We start from the raw sequence: 25,356 nt of genomic DNA, 5'->3' as shown, positions 1-25,356 counted from the left end.
CTGAAGGGGATCCCTTCATAATCCATTGATTGTGTCCAGCAACCCTTAGAAAATTTAACCGTAATCTCAACTAGAAAATCCTTCTCAAACTCCATTTCAACCAGCAAATGAACAAAAGCAAAATGAAGGAGGTTTGACGACCGATCATCAATCATCAAAAATACACCTAAAGAATTTCAAATTGCTTCTAGCACTGAATCAAACAAAAGATGCAGGGGGGAATTTGGAAGCCTTACCCACACCGGAACCTTGTCAAATTTCTCTGTAGTTGGACAGAAACCCCAATGCCATAGTTTTAGGATCAAAGAAAACTTATCCTCCCAGCAGCAAAAATGCTCACACAATTCTATTTTTATCCTCAACACTTTCAAACACAGTAATGAAAAAACCTTTAGCCATCGGATAAATCCAAACCCCCCATCCAAAATGGGATCCCAATGCGAGATCCAAGAATACAGCGCTTGTAAGCTTGGCCAAAAACCCCCAAAGCTTCCATTAAACCCAAGCTCAGAAAACACTGAAAGATTGTAAGCAATCTCTTCCTCAACCTTCGCACAGGCCTCTATAGTAATAGTCATCAAAGAGGGGCACAAGGCTATACCCCAACTGCAGTTGCCCACACCTTCCATCTGCTTCAACTTATCCTTACACACCCCCTGCCTAAGACCCAGCTTGCTACGCCCACATTCCCTTGTTTGGCATTATCCTATTCATTCCCTACACAGGAAGCGCCCTTGTCAAAAGTCTGACCTCAGTTTCTAGCCACTGGCCTATCTACATTTTGCTTACTCCAGCCATAGCAGTTCAAATTCCTACCTCCCAACAGATCCTTGCCAACACCTAACAAAACCTTTGCGTCACAGGCGTCCCACAACAACCTTGTTATTTTCCACCTAGACCCCCCCATCCAAAATGGGCTCCCAATGCTCTGAGATCCAAGAATTCAGCACTTGTAAGCTTGGCGAAAAAGCTCTAAAGCGTCCAATAAACCCAAGTTTAGAGAACACTGAAAGATTGTGAGCAATCTGTTCCTTAGCCTCCGCACAGAACTCTATAGTAATAGACGTCGAAGAAGAGTAGAAGGCTATACCCCAATTGCGGTTACCCACACCACCCATCTACTTCAACTTATCCTTACACAACCCCTGCCTAGTACCCATCTCGCTACATCCACATTCCCTTGTTTGGCATTATCATGTCTATTCCCTGCACAGAGAGCACCCTTGTCAAAAGTTTGACCTCTTTTTTGGCCGCTAGCCTATCTACATTTTGCTTATCCCAGCTATAGCAGTTCAAATTCCTACCTCCCAACAAATCCCCGCCAACACCTGATGGTCTTTGCATCACGAACGTCCCATAACAACCTTGTCATTTTCCACCTGCATCCAAAGGCTCCCCCATCTGGAAGCTAAACCCTACTTGCTTCATTCTCACCTTTAGAGGCATCAATGCTGCCAATGGAAGCTTGCCCATCTTGATATTGAGGCTATTGTTGCCCACAGCAGAACTCTAAACTGTTGGAGAAACCCTAGCACTGCGAAAAAAAACAGTCGCAGAGTGCCATCCAAAACAGCAAATTTAAGAGCTTTACTCTTTCTCAACTAAGGCATTATACCGCTGAAATGTATTCAACAAATCAAATTTATTCTTAAGAAAATACACCCGTATTTTTCCACTTAAGTCATTAACAAATAACAAAAAGTACCTGGACCTAGTAATCAAAGGAGTATTCATTGGTCCAAATACATCAATGTGAATCAATTGAAGTACCTTGGAGGCTCACCAAGGATCATCGTCCAAGAAATGGTGTTTAATATTGCTTCCTACCTTAACAAACTCCACAATACCAAATGCTGAGTCTGGATCTTAGGTAAACCAACAGCCAAACCTTCCTGATATAGCTGAGAGAGATAATGCAGACTCAAGTGCCCATTATGATGATGCCAAAGATTGCTGACGGAAGAACTTTTCACTATCATGGCATGCTCCTAAGAGTCACCTGAATCGACAAATCTATAAAGACCATGATCCTCAAGACGCATAGCAACTGTAGTTTGGGTCTCTCTATCAAGAATGCTACAACGATGGGAATAAAAGCAATATCCAATTGGACATAATGTTTCATGATCTAGCTAACTGAGATAAAATTGAGTTTCATGTCTAGAACGTAGGATACATCAATAAATATCAAATTCCTCCCTCCAAATTGAGTTGTACATTTCCTTTACTGACAACAATATACTCCTCTCCTCCAAAGATCATTGAATCAAAGAATGGTTTGAATTTTGTGAACTAATTCCGTCGATGAGTAAAATGTCACAAAGCCCCTGAAGCAATATAACAAGCAAAAGATTTCACTAGATCTGCAATTCGTTTGTCCATAAAGGTGTAGAAGGCAGATTATTTCTGATCAAAGTGCTCTACAAATTTTGCTTTGGGTTGAGACTCTCCCTGCTTCTATTGCTCCGAAGCCAACTGATGCCAACAGTCGACCTTCTAGCTGTTAGAAAGTATAGGATCGCTGCAAACGTATTTGCACTGCCTGGTTTTTGGTATGTACTTTCGAAAGGCAGTGGTCTCTTAGATTTATATGGAGAATGAGTCAAGAATGAACATGTCCCATGAAGGGACATGTCTATCCATTAACATAATGACATATATATATATATATATATATATATATATATATATATATATCTTAAGTCACTAATTTCTATAATATAAAAATAATAATATTATATATATTTAAGCATATATACTAAATATATATATATACATATCTTTGCTAGTATTTGTCCAACTGAAGCTACAAAACATCAACACATGTGACCATACTTGTGACAATATTTATATTCGACGTTCTTTTCCTTCTTGTTGTCCTGACATGGACTTAAGCCTTTTGGATGGGAATATTGACCTTTCCCTTTGTCCATAGCAGAATACTAAGCAGAGCACGTTTGTTCTGTGGAGGACCAACTGGCACTACTACCAAATTGTTGTTTCCAAAGAATTCTGCTGTAGAAACTTATAGTAGAGATCAGTAAACTTCAAAGCAATATTAGTTGAAGTAATGTTAAGCATTTCATTGAAACGCTCATAAGATTTGGGACTTTTCAAATTAATGAGTATTGCATCTTCTTCCCTCATTTTTCAACCAATTGCCTCTAGCTGATCACGAATGTCATTGATCAAAGAGCATGTTCTTAAGGAAGAACACAGAACTCTTATTTGATCAAAAGAGCATGTTCTTAAGAAAGAATGCACAACTAATTTGTTTGAGGGCACTTTCAGCAGTTGATCATTGGTCAGTGAAAGTTTGATAAGCATCACCACTTCACGGTTGCATTCGTCACACTTATGATGATCTTTTCCAGCAGCAATAGTACAAGAGGTAGTGCTAAGAACAGCTTTTGTCAAGCAACAACATTCAAAGATTATCATCATGCACTGCTTCCAGGTGTTATTATTTTTCCCATAAGTTTCTAGTTGCTTTCTAGCATAATATTTGACAAAAACACCATCATGTACCCTAAGATCAAACTGGTGAAGGGGAAGAAGGTTCAGATTTAAAATCCATTGAGGCACAAAAAACGAGGAATGAATCCCAATGCACTAAAAATAAAACACAAAAAATCATGAAAAAGTATCTGCTGCTACAGAATCCTCTGAAAAAATTGAACGTGAGAAGCTTTGCAAATCCCAGAAACCCTAGCCACTGCACAGAAATATTTCTGCAGACCCTTTACAAAAAACCTTCAAAATTGGTTGAATTTGCTAACCATATGACATTTTTTTTTGTAGATCACTTCTAAAAAACAAAAAAAACTGCAGACATCGCGACCAAAAATCTAGAGCAGACGACAGAAATTAGTCACAAGGCTTGCTGAATCTTTGTACTTTGTGTCAATTATTTGTCATGGTACAATTTTTGCAAAGAAATCCAAATACACCAAAGTTTTCAGTGTTTGAAACCATTAAACACCTGCTCTTGGAGCTGCAAAACAAGTTCTTACTCTGCTATGCAGTGAAAACAGATCTTTTCACTAATAAAGTATTTAGTATTATATTAATGGCCATTTACATGTAGTCTATTAAGTATTTTCTAATTTCTCAGTTGGTGGTTGTAGTTCATGTTTATGTTTCTTTATTGCTTCTCTTTATAAGGAGAATATAGCTCTATTTTGTAATCAATCGTCATGAACAATAAAATATTCATTAGGTCATTTTTGGCGATATTTTTATTAAAAAATCAGAGCTTCATTACCTGCTCTTTTTCCAAAAGTCTTTTTTTATTGTTCTTTTGAAAATCTGAGTTTTTCATTTCTGAGATTTCTAGGTGCCATAAGAATCCATCAACAGTTTTCTGGCTTCTTCTGTTCTGCAAATCACAGAAATTTAAAGGAAAATCATGTTTCTCTGCTTCCTTGTAGCCCATACGAATATTAGTTTTTCTCCCACGTGAAGGTTTGAATCTGTCCACTCAAAGATTGTCTGCATATATTTTTGTACCCAGGATGACATTTTTGGTCATCCTTCCAAAGTTTTCTGGTTTCTTTTTCAGCATGCGCAAGTTGCCGAAATTAGCATTCACAAGTCCTCTGCACCATTTATTGTTTGAATGCTGCAAGAGAAGGTTTTCTGAAGAGCCAAGTGCAAGTATTTTGTTTTTTTCGGGCTCACATTTTCTCAATAGCATGGAATGTTTGCCTACGGCAAGGGTTTTCCTTTTACAGATTTTTGTTTCTTAGCACAATATTTCTCAGGGTTTCCAGTAAGTCTCACCACCTAGGGTTTCGGATCTAGGAATTTGTGCAAAGTTTTTCCTCAATTTTGCATTTTATCTGAGTTTTGTGCTTTTGTTTCCAAACATCATTATTTTTGTAAAAGGGTTTTACTGTTTTTCCTCAAAATCAAGATTTGTATTCTACAACAAATTTGTCATCAGATTTGTGCCATGGTTTGACTGGTTCTTGTTGTCTGGCAAACTGGGTAGTTAGACGGTTACTGGTACGAGCACGGTTGTGTTGTTTCATTGGCACCATGTTGGATGTTATAAATGTTGCTTGCACTTATGTATTTGACATCATTGTATTGAACATTATTGTTATGTACGGAAGCATTTGGTAAATGAATAGTATTTTACTTTGTTAAGTTATTATATGTTTCTTTCCTGTTCACCTACGGGTTGAACATTTGGCATCGTTGCCAGTTTGAATCCGGAGTGGTAGCAAATGGAAGGCCAAAGATAAATGGGAATACTTGTAACAAACAACCGGAAAACAAATGAGGACGACGAAGCAAAACTCCTGGAAGGCGAGCACGAGGCAACCCAGAACTTCCACATACTATACCACATAAGCCTCAAAACCTTTGCATGGAGAGAAGCCGCGAAGAACGAGGTGACACAGAACACAGTATGGAATGCCATGCACGCAAGCCCAGTAACAAATAGATTCCTAGACAAACTTCCCTATCACAAAAGAGAAGTAGGGAAGAAGTCGAACAAGAGGAACATCGTCAAGAAACCCTCAAGACTTTCTATGAGGAGAGAGACGGCATCGCAAAGCTGAACCATGAGCTTTTGTGTCATGGTACTAAGAACGCTCAAGGGTCTGTAACTGTCACATGAGTCGACCACATGATGTATACAGATTAAATGAATAAAAATGTTTTGTTTTGTTTTTTAATATAATGGTATATGTCAAATGCCCAATCTTTTAAATAAAAAGACAAACTTGAGGGAGGATATTGATGAATTACAATATGTGCAAGGAGATTTAATCCAAGCCGAACAAAGGCGGCGAGTAAGACAACTTGCCAAAGAACGGACTGTGGGGCAGTCGGAGGAATCATCAAGTGTGGTAGAAGGCAACCACGCGGGGGGTGCAAGAACCACCGAAGGGTGCCACAATGCATTGGAATGGTGAATATGGAGCAACGAGGAGTTGCTCGAGGAAACATGACACAGATTAACTATGCTCGAGGTGACAAGAGAACAATTTCTACATTCATCCTGTACAGCACTACGAGAGCGAACCCGTGAAGAAGTAGGAAAGCAGGCGAGGCCAACAGAAGACATCGGGGCACAAGAAAGTGTCAGAGGGGCACTGCACGGTGGTCAAAGTAACCTGTTGGGACCAATTCCTAATAGTTCCGGGACACAATCGAGTGGTCATCAAAGGACAAGAAACACAATGTCTTAGAAACAAAAACTCTCAAAGTTCACAAGCGGCGAAAAGGAAGACCCCATATGGCATTGCCGTACATGTGAAACCATATGGACCACCAACTCAATTAACAAGGTGGATGACTAGTTGAACCAGCTTCTAGCCAACCTACGGGGAGTGGCGGTGGATTGGTTCTCTAATATGGACAAGGCGAAGATCACCACATGGGACGACCTAAAGAAAGAATTTCAAGCAAAATTTTGACTGCTACGAGATGACAACGAGGTTGTCGCTGAGATCTACAATTGCACACAAGAAAAAAAGCAATCCATAGGAGCCTACAATCGAAGGCTAAAGGATCTTCTTAGCAGGATGTGTACTCAACCTGTGGATCAATTAAAGAAACGGTGGTACGTAGAAGGAATCTACGGGGCACTAAGAAGGAAGATGAAGATAGTCCCGCCCACATCGTACACAAACACCTACGACCGTGCCATGAACTTGGAAAGTGAGGGCAAGATGGCAATGGAAAAGAAGAAAAGCAAATCCTCATCCTCCTCTAAGAGTGATGAGTCCTCTAAAAGTAGTGCCAACAGTGACGACAAACCCAACTAGAAAGTACAGGCTCTCCAAAAGGACATGGTGTGGATGAGGAAGGAGTTCAATTCCATGAAGGGAACCACAAGCTGTACGAAGGAGGGAGAAATATGGTGTACCAATTGTAAAGAGAAAGGGCACACAAAGGGAGCATGTCCTAAGTAGGCAATGTGCGATATTTGTCAGGTTTTTGGCGATTCTATGAAGGAGTGCCCCCTACAACATGAAGACACGAAGCCAACAAATACTCTTCACACAGGAACAGCCATCCACCTCTAGCACTAATAATGTGACGTAGGGGAACAACAACAATGCCACATTTGGTGGCTATAGAAACAACCGTTGAGGGGCACGGGGTGGAAATGACAATAGGAATCGGATATAGTATGATTCCAAGGGAAGACCCATAATCCAATGTCGTGCATATAGCAATAGGGCCACTTTGCGAGAGATTAACCGAAGGGTGATACTCCTCAAAAATTGTGTCGATTAGGGGACCATAAAGATGCCAACTGCCCAAAACAAGCGAACCTCCTTAACATTGACGAGGAGAAAGTTCTTATTCTCACCCGCAACCAAGCCAAGCAAGCAACGTATCCAAATCCCTACACCGAGAAGCAAAATTTGTGGGAGGCACAGGAAGTAGTAGAAAGGGCGATGAAGGGTACAAAAGATATCAAAGGTACTACTCATGGATGAACGGAGGGGGAGAACAACCTGGTGAACCAAATGTTGCAAATGGAGGTGCCCATCAAACTTCAAGACCTATTACAAATAGTACCACAATTAAGGATCGCAATATTGAATACCTATACCAACCCATCTAAGACGAATGAACAACCAACTTTACCGGGAGGGTTGGTTGCAGATCCCATGTTGCTAACAGTAAGCAATGGTCGTCATCCAGCGGTGGTCGAGATGGTAATCCTCGGAACCATCCTGACGGACACCATCGTGGATGGTGGGTTTGGGGTGAACGTTCTTCCCAAGGAGACATGGACGAAACTCAACAAGCTTACCCTATGGCCATCCACATTCAACCTACACGACGCCGACCACTAGGGGATTAAGTCACTAGGGACCTCGGTGGCTCAACAAGTAACCATTTGGACACAACCATTTGTGCTCAATTTCGTAGTGATTCCCTTGAAGAAAAAGGGATACAAGGCCATTCTTGGAAGAGGATGGCTGGTGGTAGCCAAGGATAATCACAATTGGAAGAAAAATATTATGTCGATGGAAAGCAGAGGGCAAAAGTTCGCCTTTGACCTCTGAACGCAAATAGTAAGTGAAGAAATGGCATCATTGTCGGAGTCCAAGGTAGACGGGAAACATCAAATGGATGAGGGAAGAGCCCGCATGGATCCAAATGACAAAGGCATTTTGGAATTGGAGGAATGTTCAGGAGATTAGACTAGTTCAATGAATAAACTTTTCCATTGGCAGATGGAAGACTATGAACTCTTCTATTCTTACATGCTTGGCATCGAGGAACCCAAAGGTGAGAAGGAGGTATTCCCACCAGAGTTTGTGGAATACAAAGAAGGCAACACATAGATCAACGAGAGTCCTGCCCATCCCTTTGAAGGGAAAGCCATTAGATACATAGAACCATCAGTGGAGGCCGCCAATCTTAGCGACAAAAAGAACCCGAGGAACATACTTGTAGGAGACGATTGGAACCCCATATTGAACGCTGCAACATTTAAGATCTTTATGGAGTATAAAGATGTATTTGCCTGGATGTGCATTCACCACATACCTTTGGTACCCGGAGCCATACCTATGCGGAAGCGACCATACAAAGTGAATAAGAACTACGTGGCACGCGAAGATGAGGAAATACAACAAATGTTGGAAGCCAGCATAATATTTAAAGTGCAAACAAGTGAGTGGGTGTCACCAATTGTGATATCCATGAGGACAGGATCCAAATCTGGAAATGTGTGAACTTTCGATGCCTGAATGCTATCACGATAAAATATCCCTTCCCCATTCCATTCACCGACACAATTCTGGAAGAAGTGGCAGGACACAAGATGTACTCCTTCATGGATGGATGTACTCCTTCTAGCTATAACCAAATCTCCATTGCTGAAGAAGATAAATAGAAAACTACCTTTGTGGTGGAGGATGGAGTATATGCTTATAATCAGATGCCCTTCAGATTGTGTAACGCACCTGCTAAATTTCAGAGAATCATTTTACACATATTTGACAAGACGTCAGTAGGCAACTTCGAAGCATTTTTGGATGATTGGTCCATCTTCCGTGAATAGGACAGCCATTTGAAGGCACTCCAGGAATGTATGGAGAGGTATCGGTGGGCAAGGCTGGCACTAAACCTTAAATAGTGTCGGTTCATGGTTCCTCAAGGCAAATTACTTGGGCACATTGTTTGCAAGTCAGGATTGAAGACCGACCCGGACAAAGTGAGGGTGATCATGGAAATGGAAGCCGGCATAAGATTTGAAGTTCAAACAAGTGAGTGGGTGTCACCAATTGCGAAATCCATGAAGGAGGACGGGATCCAAATCCGGATATGTGTGGACTTCTGGTGCCTGAATGTTGTCACGATAAAGAATCCCTTCCCCGTTCCATTCACCAACACAATTCTGGAAGTGGTAAGACACAAGATGTACTCCATGGATGAATTCTCTGGCTATAACCGAATCTCCATTGCTAAAGAAGATAAATTGAAAACTATCTTTCCGGTGGAGGATGGAGTATACGCTTATAATTGGATGCCCTTCGGATTGTGTAACGCATCTGCTACATTTTTCAAAGAATCATTTTACACATATTTGACAAGATGTCAGTAGGCAACTTCTGATCATTTTTGGATGATTGGTCCATCTTCAATGGATAGAACAGCCATTTGAAGGCACTCCAAGAATGTATGGAGAGGTATCGGCAAGCAAGGTTGGCACTGAACCCTAAATAGTGTCGATTCATGGTTCCTCGAGGCAAATTACTTGGGCACATTGTTTGCAAGTCAGGATTGAAGACTAACCCGGAAAAAGTGAGGGTGATCATGGAAATAGAAGCCCCGACAGAGGTAACGGGAGTAAAATCTTTTCTCAGGCACATTGGATACTACAGATGATTCATAAAGAACAACGCCCGAATTGCTCTTCCCCTCAACAAGTTGACACGGAAGGGAGAACCGTACATCTGGAGCTCCGAGCAAGAGACTGTCTTCACAGAGTTGAAGAATAGATTGTTTGGCGCACCCATCTTGCCATACCCAAACTAGGACAAGGAGTTCCACATCCACGTGGACGCTTCTAACTTTGCCATAGGTGTAACGTTGGTGCAAACTAACGACCATGGCCTTGATCACCCAATATATTTTGCAAGTCAGCTACTTTCAAAAGCCGAGAAGAAATATAGCGCCGCCGAAAGGGAGACCCTCGGGATGGTGTATTTCGACATTATCTCTTGGCTACACCATTCACCTTTTACATGGACCACCAGGCGCTAATGTACCTGGTGAACAAAGCAATCATCCAAGGAAGGATTAGTCGATGGTTGTTACTACTGTAGGAGTTCACCTTCACCATTATTGTGCGAGCCGAGAAAAGTCATGTCATTGCCAACCAGCTCTCCTGAATCAAGTTCGAAGAGCCACCGAAAGGGGTCAATGATGATTTTCTAGATCACACTTGTTCAGGATCACCAATCTTCCAAAATAGTACAAGTCTATTGGGGAATATCTATCTACGTCCCAATTTCTGAGGGAGATGCCGCCAAGCAAATGGCAAAAGCTAGTGTTAAGAAGCCAAACTTTCCAACTGATAAATGATCTCCTATATAAGATGGGCCCAAACCAAGTGCTAAGGCAATGCGTAATGGAAGAGGAAGTGCAGAGTGTTTCGAGGGAAGCACATAAAGGTCTGACAAGTGGCCATATGGGACCCGACACAACGGCACGGAAGGTCCTACTTGTAGGATTATGGTGGCCCACACTTTACAATGATGCATGGGAATGGGTGTTAAGTCGCGATACATGTCAAGGAGTCGGCAAACCACTTAGGCAAGATTTCATGCCGTTAAACCCTTCCCACGCTCAAGAATTATTCGAACATTGGGGATTAGACTTTGTGGTTCCATTGAAGGTGAGTAGAGCCTGACGTTGCCAATACGTGGTGGTGGACATTGAATATTTAACAAAATGGGTAGAGGCACAGGCACTACCCGACAACTCTACAATAAGTACGATAATTTTTTTGTATGAGCAGATCGTCACACGGTACGGCATACCCATCTAGTTAACAAGTGACTGAGGAGGTCACTTTGTGAATCACGTGATCAAATTTTTGACAATAGAATTCAAGATTTTGCATTTGTTGTCAAGTCTGTATTACCCAAGAGCCAATGGCCAGGCGAAAGTGACAAACAAAATCCTCATAGCTATCATATATAAATCATGCAGAGTAGAACAGACAAACTGGGAGGAAAAGTTGCCTTTGGCGCTATGGGCCTACCACACAATATTTAAAGTCACAACTGGACAAACGTTGTTCCAATTAATGTTCGGGCAAGAAGTCGTGGTACTAGCTAAATTCATGGTCCTAGACTCCGAATCACAATTGAAAATAGACTGGGAGATATGGAAAGTCTACAAGAACGCCTATATCGACTAAACAAATTGGACGAACGAAGATTAACGGTGCAATGGGCGACGAAAGTGATGCAAAACCCGTCGAAAGGCATGGCATGATAAACATTTGAAAAGAAAAAGGTTCCAACTAGTGTTTTCGTATAATGGCCGCAACGAGACAGCATTGGGAAAATTCAAGGTCAAATGGGTTGGACCGTATAAAATCAGAGAAGTGGGTGATAATGGTTCTATAAAATTATGGACCTTGGATGGGTGAGAAATTCCTGACACCATTAATAGATCGAAGCTGAAGATCTATCATGAACAGCAGGAAGGCTAAGTAAAGTGGGATACTAGCCAAAAATCAGACTTATGTAGTAACAAAAAAAATTTAAATCATTTTTTTTAAATTACAAAAAAAAAATTGGGGATGTCCTGCGGACAATACCCATGGACAAGTATCCCGTGGACAGTGTCCCATGAGAATGTCCTATGGACACTATCCCGCAAACACTTGCCGCATATAAGTGACCGTCGTGGATAGAAGAAAGGGAAAAAACAAAACATACTCCACATATTAGAAACTCCCACGTAGAAGCAAGAGGAAAAGAATTAAAAGCTCCCACAAAGAATTTTGTAAGAAGCCTCTACAGAGAAGGAGAAACAGGGATTGTGTGAGTAGTCCACAGAAAGAAGACACCACGTTCCACACTACAAAAGTGTGAACCCGCAGAAAGACAGCAAGCAGCAAAGAGGGAAAATAGCAGCGTCTACGGATAAGGAGAAAGCGTATGGCCGCAGAATAGGAGAAAGGGTGTCCGCGGAGAAGGTACATGTGACCGTCCATGGAGAAGGTAATTGTCAGTTGGTAAGGGAAAAAGAAAAAAAATAAACAAAGAGCATCCACAAGAAATCAAGAGTATCAATGGAGGGAAGTTAAAAGATTAGAAGGGCATTCAATGTGAAACAAGAGATAAAAAAAGGGCTTTCCGCAAAGAGGGGAGGAAGGTTAAAACGCCATCGGAACGAGACCGTTAGTATGGAGTCCGCAAGAAAAAGGAGACAGTGGAAGGATCGGCTGAAGGAAAATAGTGCCGAGATGGACAAGAATGCAAGAGTGTTGGCCTCAAGAGTCCGAGTTGCAAGGTCCGGAACATCGAGCAGCAAGAAGCAGAAGGTGAAGACCGACCTTTTCTCATCTCACAATTCAATTTGAAGGGCTGAATAGCAGTGAGTGTTGCAAATGGTGGCAAGAAACGGATGACACAGACCTCATCAAAAAAATTCTGATCGGTGCGCAATTGAGCCATACAACTTCTATATTTTCCATTCAGTTGTTTGAGACGATCTTAAGAACTATGATCAAAACATACAACAGGCACAACTGAACAAGCACATTTGTATACAAGAAGCATCATATGATGGTCTCTTTCAAAGCCTAAGATTTTAGTAGGGTTTTTGGCATTCCTGGCCAAGGAGGTCACAAAGTGGTGACCACGAACCACAAATTGCCGCAAGAACACAAGGAGTACTAGATAAAATTGGTGGGACGCAACCTCACGCCAGAGGAACTTGAGTCCGTTGTAAGGGGTACTAAGAGTCGAGCGTTGCGGCAGAACTTCATCCAAGAAGGCCATTGGAGATGTGTTATGGATGTGACAAAAAGCAGGTTAACCAGGGCAAGTAGGGCTTCAGATATCCCCCAGCCTCAGATTACCTTCATGAGTGGTACGGTGTATGATTAGGCCACCGTCCTCGCGAATAGAATGGAGGAATTCATGACATTGCAGCATCGAACATTTTATATGTTGCATCGTGCCATCAGTTTGTTTCTAGAAGCTGCACTCCATCAAATTCTAGCAGACAAGTTTGAAGTCCCACCGAGAGGAAAATTGGCACCAAGAGAACACCCAATATTCTACTGGAGGCATTTGGACACGGGTGGCATAGTGGCCGGCAGAAGAGGGTATTGCAAGGCTTAGATGCATATGATGACACTGCTTGCAGTCGGAGGATACCACAAAGAGTAGTGGGACCGATTCAAAGGAAGAGAGTACCTCAGCAGAGGCTAGGAAGGATGCGGCAATTGGAGGGTCCACACTTTTCACTCCTCCCCAGTTGTCGACTTCGGCACACTTGATAGCCACCCCCATGCCCCTTATTCCTCCATTTGGCTAGAGGCATGCACCAATTGTCATGACTCCACCTACAGCCATGACAGAAACCACAGATGTTATGACTCCACGGAATGCCTCAGTAGATCCAATCGCACCAGACTTAGTAGCAGTAGTACCAACAGCAGCATTAGTGGAGATGCAAGGACCAGAGCCCGAACTTTGAGTTCGACTAGAAAGTCCTACAAAGACTGGTTGGCTGATCAAAAGACCAATCAAAGAGAGTCTCAGCAGCAAGCTCATGTAACAGAGCAGTCTGAGGAGTCAACCTTCTATGCATTCATGGCCAAATGACCCAAAAGCTTTGTTTTTTGTCTGGGTAGTTAATAAAATAGCCATTAAAGGAGGGTAATAAAGTATTTAATAATATATAAATGGTCATTTAAAAATAGTTAGTCTATTAAACAGTTTCTAAGTCCTTAATTAGTTGTTTTAGTTCATTTAGTATGTTTCTATTTTTTTTTACAAACTTTCTTTGTTGTTTCTCTTTCGAAGGAGACTATAGGTCAATTTTATAAATGATTAAAAAATATTATAATATTCACAAAGCATTTTCAAGCGAACATTGTCTCCTCATTGGCAAGTCACAAAACCCATCCCACCTTTCTCAATCATTATTATATGAGTGTAATTTGTGACCTGCTTCAAGCCATAGCACATAATACATGGAAAATGGATTTCACAAAAATGTTATAACGTTTGTGCCAAAAATTAGTTATAGTTCATCTAGTTGAGTAATCAATATAAAATATAGATTTGAATATTTACTACTCTTCTTAAAACGGATTTAGATCAGATAAATTTATTAATATCCAACAAAAGATCACAGAAGCAAGGATCAAGATCTATTTTAACATTCATGAAATTAATATATCGGAATAAAATATGCTTGATGTTTTACAAAACACCCGTCTAGATGATTAACTTTCACTTTTGCTTTGTCATGTCATCCGGGAGTCTGAGCTGCTCAACTACAACAATGTAAATGCACATGCGATACAATTGTAATTGGTGATAATATCTGGGCAACGTTAATACACACCAACATCCTGCAAGCTGCATGTGTGCTCTCAAGCCAAGGAGACAAGTACATAGAGAAGAAGCAAGTGCAAAAGCAATCATGTCTACACATCCTAAGTCAACTTCTAATTAATTTTGGAAGTGCCATAATTGCCTATTTGTAAACAACAACAATTAAATGATTTTATAAATCATAAACTAGTTCAGTCTTTATTTTCTATCAAAACATTTAGTCTCACTTAAAAGGCAACTTCAGCATTTCTATCAATGTACAACTAAAATAAATAAATCAAGCCAACGACTATAGCAGACTTGTCCAAAACCAGAATATATGAACAAAAATAAACATACTATGATCATGGGATGTATGCTCCTTTTCTACAAGATCAGATATGTATTCAGATCCAATTATATGTCCATCTTTGTGTATTTTAAGCTGCAAAAAACAAAAACAGTAAAGTTAACTTTAGAATAACAGGCCAAAAACATTCAAGACTTACTTAAATGAGTCACATGGTGGGATAAAAAATTATATCAAATTGAAATACCACAAAATTTTATCCAGGGCCATTGTTGCTGTAAGTACTCTTAAACAGACTAAGCAATATACATATGTCAAGAACCCTAAAGGCTTTGTTGGAAAGTAGTCATATAAATATGGAAAATAGGACCATTTTTTCTGTAAAGTTGACTACTTGACATTTTCCTGTTACAGAATTCCAAGCTGCCTGTAATTCAATGCTCAATGTAGTGTTTACTTTAAACTATGTAAGAACTACGGAAAATGAAAATGAAAAGTGGTCAAAAATAGTAACAAATGCACTAACCAAATTTCTTTCAACCTTGGGAAAACAAGAAAGTCTCAAACTTCTACTTTATATAACACTAATGAAAAATCCACCTTATTCAAGCTTGGATTGAAATAAAAAACAAAAAATAGGATTTTAAGAATAATTTGGAGTAACCATATATATATATATATATATATACCCTAGACCCAAAAAGTCATTGTTGAGATCAGTGTTTCACGACAACGAGTCTAAGGCAGAGGCGGCCTTTCCGAGGCAAATGGCCTCTGGAATCTGACTTGGCCAAGTCCTAGTAGAGTCCACGTGGACTCACCGAGTCCCGAGCCCAAGACTCTCCCGAATTTTTAATATTTTTTTTTAATTTAAAAAGATAGAGATTTCTAGGTTTTCTTTTTTCAGTGTATATTAATTCTGAAAATGATGTTGTGGTATGTTAGGAATTTATTAAGGATTGAATCTTAAATCTTAAATCTTCAACTTTATATTATGTTATTCAATTTTTTTCCTTCAGAAATTCGTTGTTATACTTATGTGATCTATGCAAAATTGTGTATGTGTTAAGTAGCTTCTATTTATCTCAATTATTGTGTATTTGATGTTAATTGACTAAATGATGCATGAAAAAATAGTTAAACCCTTAAAATCTTTGAATTTCATGGGTTTTTCGATTTTTCGAGTCCTAGCTGAGTCTAGTCGCAGAGTCCAAGTCTGAGTCGGATTTTGACTTTCTGAGTCAGAGGCAAGTCTGAATCCCATAAATATGCTATATATACAAGATACCAGAGAATGTTTTAGTAACGAGCAAGAGAGGAAATAGAAATGTTCTTGTACAATGAAAAAGAAAGTTTTCATAACGAACAAAAGGAGTTTATGGAAACATTACAAAAAGAATGACCATTAGAAAATGATGGAAGAGGGAGTAAATAGAAACTATCTAATATTGTAATACCCACCCTTAATGGTCAATCTATCTTCAAAAAATAGAAATGACATGTCCTCACAAAGCATAAAAGGCAGCCTCAAGTTGATCAAAGAGGTCTGCATGTTCTGCAATGATGGCTTGTGGATGAGACCCTTCCTGCTTTCATTGGTCAGAAGCAATGCAAGTCCTACATTCTTGGATCACATGACCAAATTTGTGGCTATAGTTGCACCGGATTTGCTTCTTCTTGGAGCTATTTTGAGACTGAGCAAATGGCTGAGATAAGCATTTATCCTTGTGAAAGGATTGGGCTGAAAATGCTTGTTCAGAGGAGGTTGAAGGAGCACAGCTGCCAAACTATTGTTTCCACTGGTCCTGCTACAAAAGTTTAGTGCACAAATCTGGAAATTTGAGGTCAAGATTAGTTACAGTAACGTTGAGTGTCTCAATAAAATAGTCATCTGCAAAAAAATTGTTAATATGACACGAGAATCAAGGGTTTTCAAAAAAAAACTAAGTTCGATTAATAAACTTGATCCAAGAGGTCTTGGGTTCGACTCTACACAAGCTTAATATTAATAATAATTCATCACATCACATAATAACAATGAATCTTGGCTTCGGCCTCTTACCAATCAAAAAAAGTAAATAAATAAACTTGAAAAAAATTGCAGAGTTCTTGAACAGATTGCGGGTTTGAAAACAAAGGCAGATTTTATCCATGTTGGGGGTCATATTAGCTGTAGAATGCAAAAGATGAAGGCAGAAATTGTGAGAAAGGTCAAAGAAGCATCGTGTTTGAGCAAAAACGTAGCAGAAAAACACTAAAAATGGCAATGAATATTACGCGTTTTGCAGAAAAAAAGACTGTGGATGAATAAAAAAGGTTGCAGAAGACCAAAAAATGCCAACGTCATTTATAAGAAACAAGAAAAATGCAACCAGAAGTCAGAGACGTGTCTGCAACAAGAGGAAGATGCCCACAATCTTGAGTAAAAAAATGTGTTTTAATGACCTACAATTTTGCACAAAGAAATTTGTGAAAAAAAATAAAAATTAGACGACAAATCCCAAGTTGGGTTTAGAAAGATGCAAATTTGAACACGTTCAGGCAAATATTTTGAAAATTATGAGCTAATAATTTCAAAAAAGAAATAAAACAATTTCGAAGAGGCCAAAGACTCCGCTCTGATACCATATTATGGTAAAATAATGAATGTGTTATTAAACAAAGATCATGTACAATCTATATATACAAGATACAAGAGAATGTTTCTATAACGAACAAGAGAGAGGAAATAGAAACATTCTTGTGCAATGAAAGATAAAGTTTCCATGACGAATAGGAGTTTATGGAAACATTACAAAAAGAGTGACCATTAGAAAAAAATGGAAGAGAGAGAAAATAGAAACTATCTAATATCGTGTTGGTTAACAGTTTATCAATGCCCTCTGAATTAAAAGGTAAAACTCCCTTAAGTTGCAAAGATTTGTAATAAGCTCTGTCTTTAGTAGATCAGGGGTTTGGGAGAATGCTCTTAACCGGAGAGCAATAGAAGCAATAACCAGACTACTTGTAGCCATAAGCACCCTAAGCAAATAGAAAGATTTGGACAGCCCTGAAAACCCACAGAAATGGCTGATATGAGCTATCTTGCAGTGCTTCTATACTACTTCTAAATTCTACTTCTATTTTTACAGCTACTAGATGCAATGAGTGCATAATGAAAACAGAGCATAAGTGGCCCTTAGGGGCTCTCTGACCAGACAAAGTTACCCAACAGCAACAATGAGAAGTCTAGACTCAATGAGGCACTGATACAAAGCCCAACCTGTCAAGTTACAGTAACTCAAAGTTTGCCCCTAACTTGGACAGATCCTCATTAAATAAACCCAATCCCAGCCACTGGAATGAATATGCAATTACTATGAAATGCAAGGTAGCCCAAGAAAAGAAAAAGAATTGCACATGAAAAGCAATACCAAGTCTGCTAATACTGTTAATACTATACTAACACTCAAATCAGCAAGACATTAACGACATCACATACAATTGTCTTTTGATTCCAAGGAAAACTAATCTAACATGAAAGGAATGACAAACATTCACAATAAATTAGATAGACAAAGCTACTAAGCCAATTCACACCAAAAGTTTGTCGATCTCGTATTCATCTTTAAAGGTTACATTTATAGGCCCCTTGTAGAGATCTGGCCAGTTACATTTCATCATTACAATTCAGATTTAGTTCAAATGGGATAGCCAAAAATAGGATTGAATGACAGTCATCCATTACCAAAGCTTATACATGAGGGGAAAATTGCCATGTATGGCTACAATAAACAGAGACAAGCAGAGAGAAAGAGGCACATGTTAAAATTCAAACTGAAGAAGAATGTAACACTTTTGTTAATGTCAGTTCTTCTTCGGGGAAAAGGTCATGGCCTCATGCACTCTCAATGCATCAAGTACCATTGTTCTCTCTTTGACACTATGAATGTAGACATTGCCTGCTTTGACCACCCAGAAGTCATGGTCTTCTGTTAATTCTTCCACCGTAGCGACCTTTAATTGGAGTTTGTCAGATGCCCTCCTCAACATTCCATCGACAGCAACGAGCTCTGGGATCTTAGAATCTTGAAAATTGGCAGGGCTAGTTGATTCCTCTATGAATTCTAGGAATTTTGCTTTCATTCGCCCAATTTCTAAAAACTGTTTATTCGTAGTTACGTATAACTTCGTGTGCAAATCCTTGAGGTACACGTAGACCTTTTCAATCACCTTCTTCACATCATATACATTCTTCAGCTCATGTTCAGCCTTAAGTTTTAACCAAGTTCTCCTTATTGAACTCCATTGATTGCTTCCAATGAAGCAAATGATTCTTTACCGGTTCTCATTCTTCAGCTCTTGCTCAGCCTTAACCAAGTGTACCCCTAACTTGGACAGATCCTCATGAAATAAACCCAATCCCACCCACTAGAATGAATATGCAATTACTATGAATTGCAATGCCGCCCAAGAAAAGAAAAAGAATTGCACATGAAAGGCAATACCAAGTCTGCTAATACTGTTAATACTATACTAACACTCAGATCAGCGAGACATTAATGACATCACATACAATTGTCTTTTGATTCCAAGGAAAACTGATTTAACATGAAATGAACGACAAACGTTCACAATAAATTAGGTTGACAAAGCTACTAAGTCAATTCACACCAAAAATTTGTCGATCTTGTACTCATCTTTAAAGGTTACATTTATAGGCCCCTAGTAGAGATCTGGCCAATTACATTTCATCATTACAATTCAGATTTAGTTCGAATGGGATAGCCAAAAATAGGATTGAATGACAATCATCCATTACCAAAACTTATACATGAGTGAAAAATTGCCATGTATGGCTACAATAAAGAGAGATAAGCAGAGAGAAAGAGGCACATGTCAAAATTCAAACTGAAGAAGAATGCAATGCTTTTATTTATGTTAGTTCTTCTTCGGGGTAACCATCATGGCCTTATACATTCTCAATGCATCAAGTACCATTGTTATCACTTTGACACTAGGAATGTAGACATTGCTTGCTCTAACCACCCTAAAGTCATGGTCTTCTGTTAATTCTTCCATCATGGCAACCTTTGACTGGAGCTTCTCAAATGCCCTCTTCAACGTTCCATCGAAAGCAATGAGCTCTGGGATCTTGGAATCTTGAATTTGGTAGGGCTAGTTGATTCCTCTATGAATTCTAGAAATTTTGCTTTCATTCGCCCAATGTTAACGAACTGTTTATTTGTAGTTACATATCACTCCATGTGCAAATCCTTGAGGTATACGTAGACCTTTTCGATCACCTTCTTCACATCTTCTATTACGGAAGTAAGTGGTAAAATACTTGCTTGATATTAACAGAGATTGAAAGGTCAATTTATACAAAAGAATGAGACGATGTTTCCTTAGGAAACTATCGTAAATAATAGAAAAATTCTATTCTAGAGAAAGCATAAAACAAAAGCAAACTTAAAGCTAAGATATTTACAATAGATAACCATTAACCAATAATAGACGACTTTATCTATTATTGTAATACCCTCCCTTAATGGTTAATCTATCTAACACACCAAGCTGTCCTCTGAATTTGACAAACTTATCAAAACCAAGAGGCTTGATGAGAGTCAGATCTTTGGTAGGAACATAATGCAAATCTATAGTCTCGTCTTCAACCAACTGTCGTATGTAATGATAGTGAACATCCACATGCTTGGTTCGTTCATGGAAGACTGGATTTTGTGCTAACTTGATAACGCCTTCGTTATCAACAAATAGAGTAGTCGGTCCTGCTAGTGACATTTGCATATCCCCAAGCATCCAACGAAGCCAAACAGCTTCACATCTTGCCTTAACAGTCCCTCTATATTCAACCTCTGTAGAAGAGAGAGAAACTACCTGTTGCTTCTTGCTGGTCCATGTGACCGTACCGGATCCCAAACTGAACACATATCCAGATGTTGACTTTTTCTCATCAACAGAGCCTGCCCAATCTGAATCTGTGAACCCACTGAGTTTAGGATTAGAGCTTCGAGAGTACAAAAGTCCATAATCTGAAGTGCCCTTCACATAACGAAGCACACGCTTTGCTGTCATCCAATGATCAGCCTTAGGAGTTGTCATAAAGCGTGAAATATAGCTGACTGCGAAGCTGATATCAAGCCTAGTAGCAGAGAGGTAGATGAGGTTGCCTACTGGTTGCCTGTATGTAGTATCATCAATGGAAGGAGAATCAAACTTTGCTGATAACTTGAGACCTTTCTCCATAGGTGTAGATGCAGGTTTGCAATCCTACGTTCAGAATTTGTCTAACAGGGCCCTGGCATATTTGGACTGAGAGATGAATATACCAGAAGACTGTTGTCAAACTTCAACACCTACACAATAATGCAAGAGCCCAAGGTCAATCATATCAAAAGACTAGCATAAGTTCTATTTGATTCCTTGAATCAAAGATGCCAAACTGCCAATAATGATCAGATCATCCACATTAATAACCAAAAGGATGATGTCACTATCAGTAGTCTTGATGTACAAATTTGAGTCTGAAGAACTCCTCTTGAAGCCTTGATCACTGAGGTACTTATCAATCTTGATGTACTATACCCGAGGGGCCTGCTTCAAAACATAGAGAGCTTTTACCAACTGGAGAACCTGATGGTCTTTACCAGCAACCTTGAAACTAAGAGGCTACGTCATGTAGACCTCTTCATAAAGATCACCATTCAGGAAAGCACTCTTGATGTCCATCTGATGGACCTTCCAGCCAAACTGTGTTGCCATGGCTAGGACTAATCTGATGGTGCTCATCTTTGCAATAGAAGCAAAGGTCTCATAATCAATGCCTTGACGCTGAGAAAAGTCCTTCACCACTAAACGAACTTTGTACTTGTCCAAAGTACCATTTGATTTGTATTTGATTTTGTAGACCCATTTGCAGCCACTGGGTTTCTTCCCTGGTGGATGATCAGAAAGGACCCAAGTGTTGTTCTTCAGCAGGCTCTGGTGTTCAGAAGTCATGGCCTATTCTCACTCTGGAATTCCTTTAGCCTCAGAATATGTTTGAAGTTCAAACACACTATGAATGTTGGCCATAAGAGCAAAGTTAATAGAATCTGTAGTTTTGCTCTTTTTTCGAGCAGTGCTCCCATCAATGAGCTCATCATCACGAAGATCAGCAAGTGTCTTAGCCCACCACTTAGGCCAGATAGGAGAATGACCAATAGTAGTACTAGGAGATGCTTGATCAGCAAGATCCTCATCAGAAGAAGCTGGATCAAACTCAGGTGAAGCATCTGCAAAGAGAGGTGATCCTACAGGAGAAGCCGGAGGTGTCTGTACAGGTATCACTGGAATAACTGGAGCTGCAGGAGCTACTAGAGCCCTCCCATCAGGTGGACCTAATGGACGCTGAACTCCCAAATCATGAGCCACCGTAGACTAGTCTGCTGGATCAGGAACAAGAGAAACAGGCATGAATGGTCCTCGTTGCTCATCAAAGACTACATCACAACTATAGATGAGACGAGATGTCTCAACATCGATCAGGGGGTAGGCTTTGTGAAGACTGCTATATCCAGCAAGCATGAGTTTCTGACTCTTGGCATCCAACTTGGTCAGTGAAGAATCAGGGATCCAAACAAAAGCAAGGGAGCCAAAAACCTTCAGGTTACTGATTTGGGCTTGCGACTTGACTAGGCCTCTTCCGGAGTTTTACTTTTGACCGCCAGTATGGGTGACCAGTTCAACAGATAAACTGCACTGTTAATTGCTTCTGCCCAAAACTACTTTGGAACATGTCTGTGTTTGAGCATGGAACGAGCCATCTCAGTGATTGTCCTGTTCCGACATTCAACTACACTGTTTTGTTGTGGCGTGTGGGGTGTGGTTAACTGGCATTTGATGCCATGTGTATCCAAAAAGCTGGAGAAAGCATTAGAACAAAATTCCCCCCATTGTCTGATCTAAAAGTAATAATAGATTTCCCAAACTCTTTTTCAACTAAGAGTTTAAACTTCTGAAATACAATAAATGCATCTGATTTCTTTTTAAGGAAATACACCCACATTTTTCTACTGAAATCATCAACAAACAACGGAAAATACCTGGACCCAAGAATAGGAGTGCCCATAGGGCCGCAGATATTGGCATGAACAAGCTAAAGTACTTGAGAAGCCTGCCAAGAATCGCCACTTGTGAAAGGTGTGCGATGTTGCTTACCAGCCTAGCATGCATCACAAACTCCAAGTTGTTGAGTCTGAATCTCTTGCAATCCAAGAACAAGCTCATCCCATTTAAGTGTCCATATCACTGATGCCAAAGTGTGCTGACCGAAGATCGCCGAGCAGCCATAGCTAAGCCCTAAGAATCACCAGAATCAAAAAGTCTGAAAAGACCATGATCCTCAAGACCCACTGCAACTGTAGACTTAGTCGCCCGATCAGTGATGGTGCACTGATGTGAACTGAAGGTGACTGCCAAGTGTGGAGAATGTCGAAGCAACTGACTAGCTAAGAGTAGATTTAGTTCCATCTCTGGAACGTAGTATACCTCAAGGAATATGAAATTCCTCCTAACAAACTGAATCTAAATGTTGCCTTTACCGACAACTGTGTACTCTTCTCCGCCACCAAAAATAATAGTTTGAATAAGCCGAGTAGTCAGTAAACCAGTCTCTGCGGTGAGTGAAATGACGAAAAAACTTGAATCAATGTACCAAGCAAACGACTTCACATGATCTGCAGGGCTTTTAGCCATGAAGGCATAAAAGGCAGATTCCACCTGCTCGGTGTGCTCTGCATTGTTCACTTTGGGTTGCAAACCTGATTGCTTAGACTGGGCAGCTAAGCGTTTCCAACATTCAACCTTCATGTGACCAAACTTGTGGCAATAGTTGCATTGAATGTTCTTCTTTCTAGAACCATCTGATGCTGGAGCAAAAGACTTCTGCTGAAATGGTTGCTGAAACTTGCCCTTATCCTTCTGAAAGGATTTTGCAGCAAAGGCTTGCTCTGTGGAGGTGGAACTGGAGCTGCTACCGAACTGTTGTTTCGACTGATCTTGTTGAAGAAGCAGGGTGCAGAGATTAGTGAACTTCAAATCAACACCAGTAGATGTGATGTTGAGAGTCTCAATAAAATGCTCATAGGATTTTGGTAAACTCTGAAGAGTGATAACCACAATATCCTCTTCCTCCATCTTGCGACCGATGGCAAGTAACTGATCACGGATTTCCCGAATCCGATTCAAGTGTGCCTAGAGCACGGTGCGCTCATCCATGACAATAGAAAACAAAGTGTTTTTCAGAAAGAAGGCTCTGCTTTTGTCAAAAGTCTCATGAAGACCTTTGAGATGTGTCCAGATTTCGGCAGCTGTCTTGCCGGATGGAATCTGAGAAAGTTGATCATCAACCACGGATAATTTGAGAAGCATCAATGCCTCTCGATTATTCAGATCCCATGTATCTTGATCAGGACCCGGAGAAGTCAGACGCTTCGTAACACCCAGAACAAGTTGGTCGGTGTTCTGATATTCAAAAATTGCAATGACGCACTACTTCTAGGTTCCATAATTGCAACCATTGAACTTGCAGTTATGCTCGAGCAGAGTATTTGTTAGAGATGCCATGGCACATTTTTCAATGAATAACTGTGAAAATCTATGAAGGCACATTCTTCGAGACAAAAATTCGGAAGACCCAGAAGAATCAAAGAATGACCCAGAAGAGAGCTCGAAAAACCCAAAAGGAAAATGTTGTTGTTTTCTAGATCCGCTAGCTTGAAAATCGAGGCACCCAGAAAAACGGACAACCCAGCTGAGCTCTCGAAAAACCCACCAAGAATCTATAAACAAAATTTTTTTACGAACCCAAAAAAATTAAGGTTTCGAGCAAAAAACTAGCCGGCTGCAAAAAACTCCAAAAAATGGCAGTTTAGGGCACGTAGATGGGTGAAAAACGTATGTCCAAAAACCACGAAATGGTGTTGATCAGAATCGCGATTTCCTGACAAAAAATGCAAGTTGAATATTTGTTTTTATGCCACGATTTGCAAGAGAAAACAAACCCCGATTGGTTGCAGGCACGAGTTGCAGAGAAATTGGAAATGGACGTCTTGAGTTTGCAGATACGAGTAGAGACAAGCCAAGGTAGAGTTTGCAGAAAACGCAAGCAGAGAAAACGTGGGTTGCAAATGTGTTGCAATTGGGAGGCAAGGAGAAAATCACGATTTGGAGCTCCAAATTTTTCAGACGCAATTTGCAGACGAATCCGACCACGAAACAAGTTGAAACTAGTCACAAATCCAACGGCCAAATTTGACCACAATTTCCACGCGATTCGCAAACCCTAGTTCAGGAATTTTTCCAGACAAAAACACTAGGCGAGTTTTTAGAAAAATTAGCTGAAATAATTTTGGAAAATTTTAAACAGATAATTTCAAGAAGAAATTATAATTTTTTTCCAAAAAAAATTGAGTATTTAGCTCTGGTACCATATTATGGAAGTAATTGGTAAAA

General features: G+C 40.0%; 1 protein-coding gene across 4 annotated transcripts in view; it reads right to left on the bottom strand.

Moving 5' to 3' along the window:
- Positions 1–25,356, bottom strand: part of LOC149571174 (Endoplasmic reticulum vesicle transporter protein) — a 95,553-nt gene that overhangs the window by 27,036 nt on the left and 43,161 nt on the right. For all 4 annotated transcript variants that reach the window (XM_089812738.1, XM_089812737.1, XM_089812740.1 and 1 more), the window contains one exon: positions 14,913–14,997. In XM_089812738.1, the coding sequence (XP_089668864.1) occupies positions 14,913–14,997 (85 nt within the window). The remainder of the gene's footprint in view (positions 1–14,912; positions 14,998–25,356) is intronic.

This window comes from Cupressus sempervirens, chromosome 2 (assembly GCF_028749045.1).
Source record: "Cupressus sempervirens isolate cs-2001-9-10 chromosome 2, ASM2874904v1, whole genome shotgun sequence".
NCBI classification, from domain to species: domain Eukaryota; kingdom Viridiplantae; phylum Streptophyta; class Pinopsida; order Cupressales; family Cupressaceae; genus Cupressus; species Cupressus sempervirens.
Note: the sequence above shows the minus strand (reverse complement) of the source record. Positions and strands in the feature narration are given on the sequence as shown.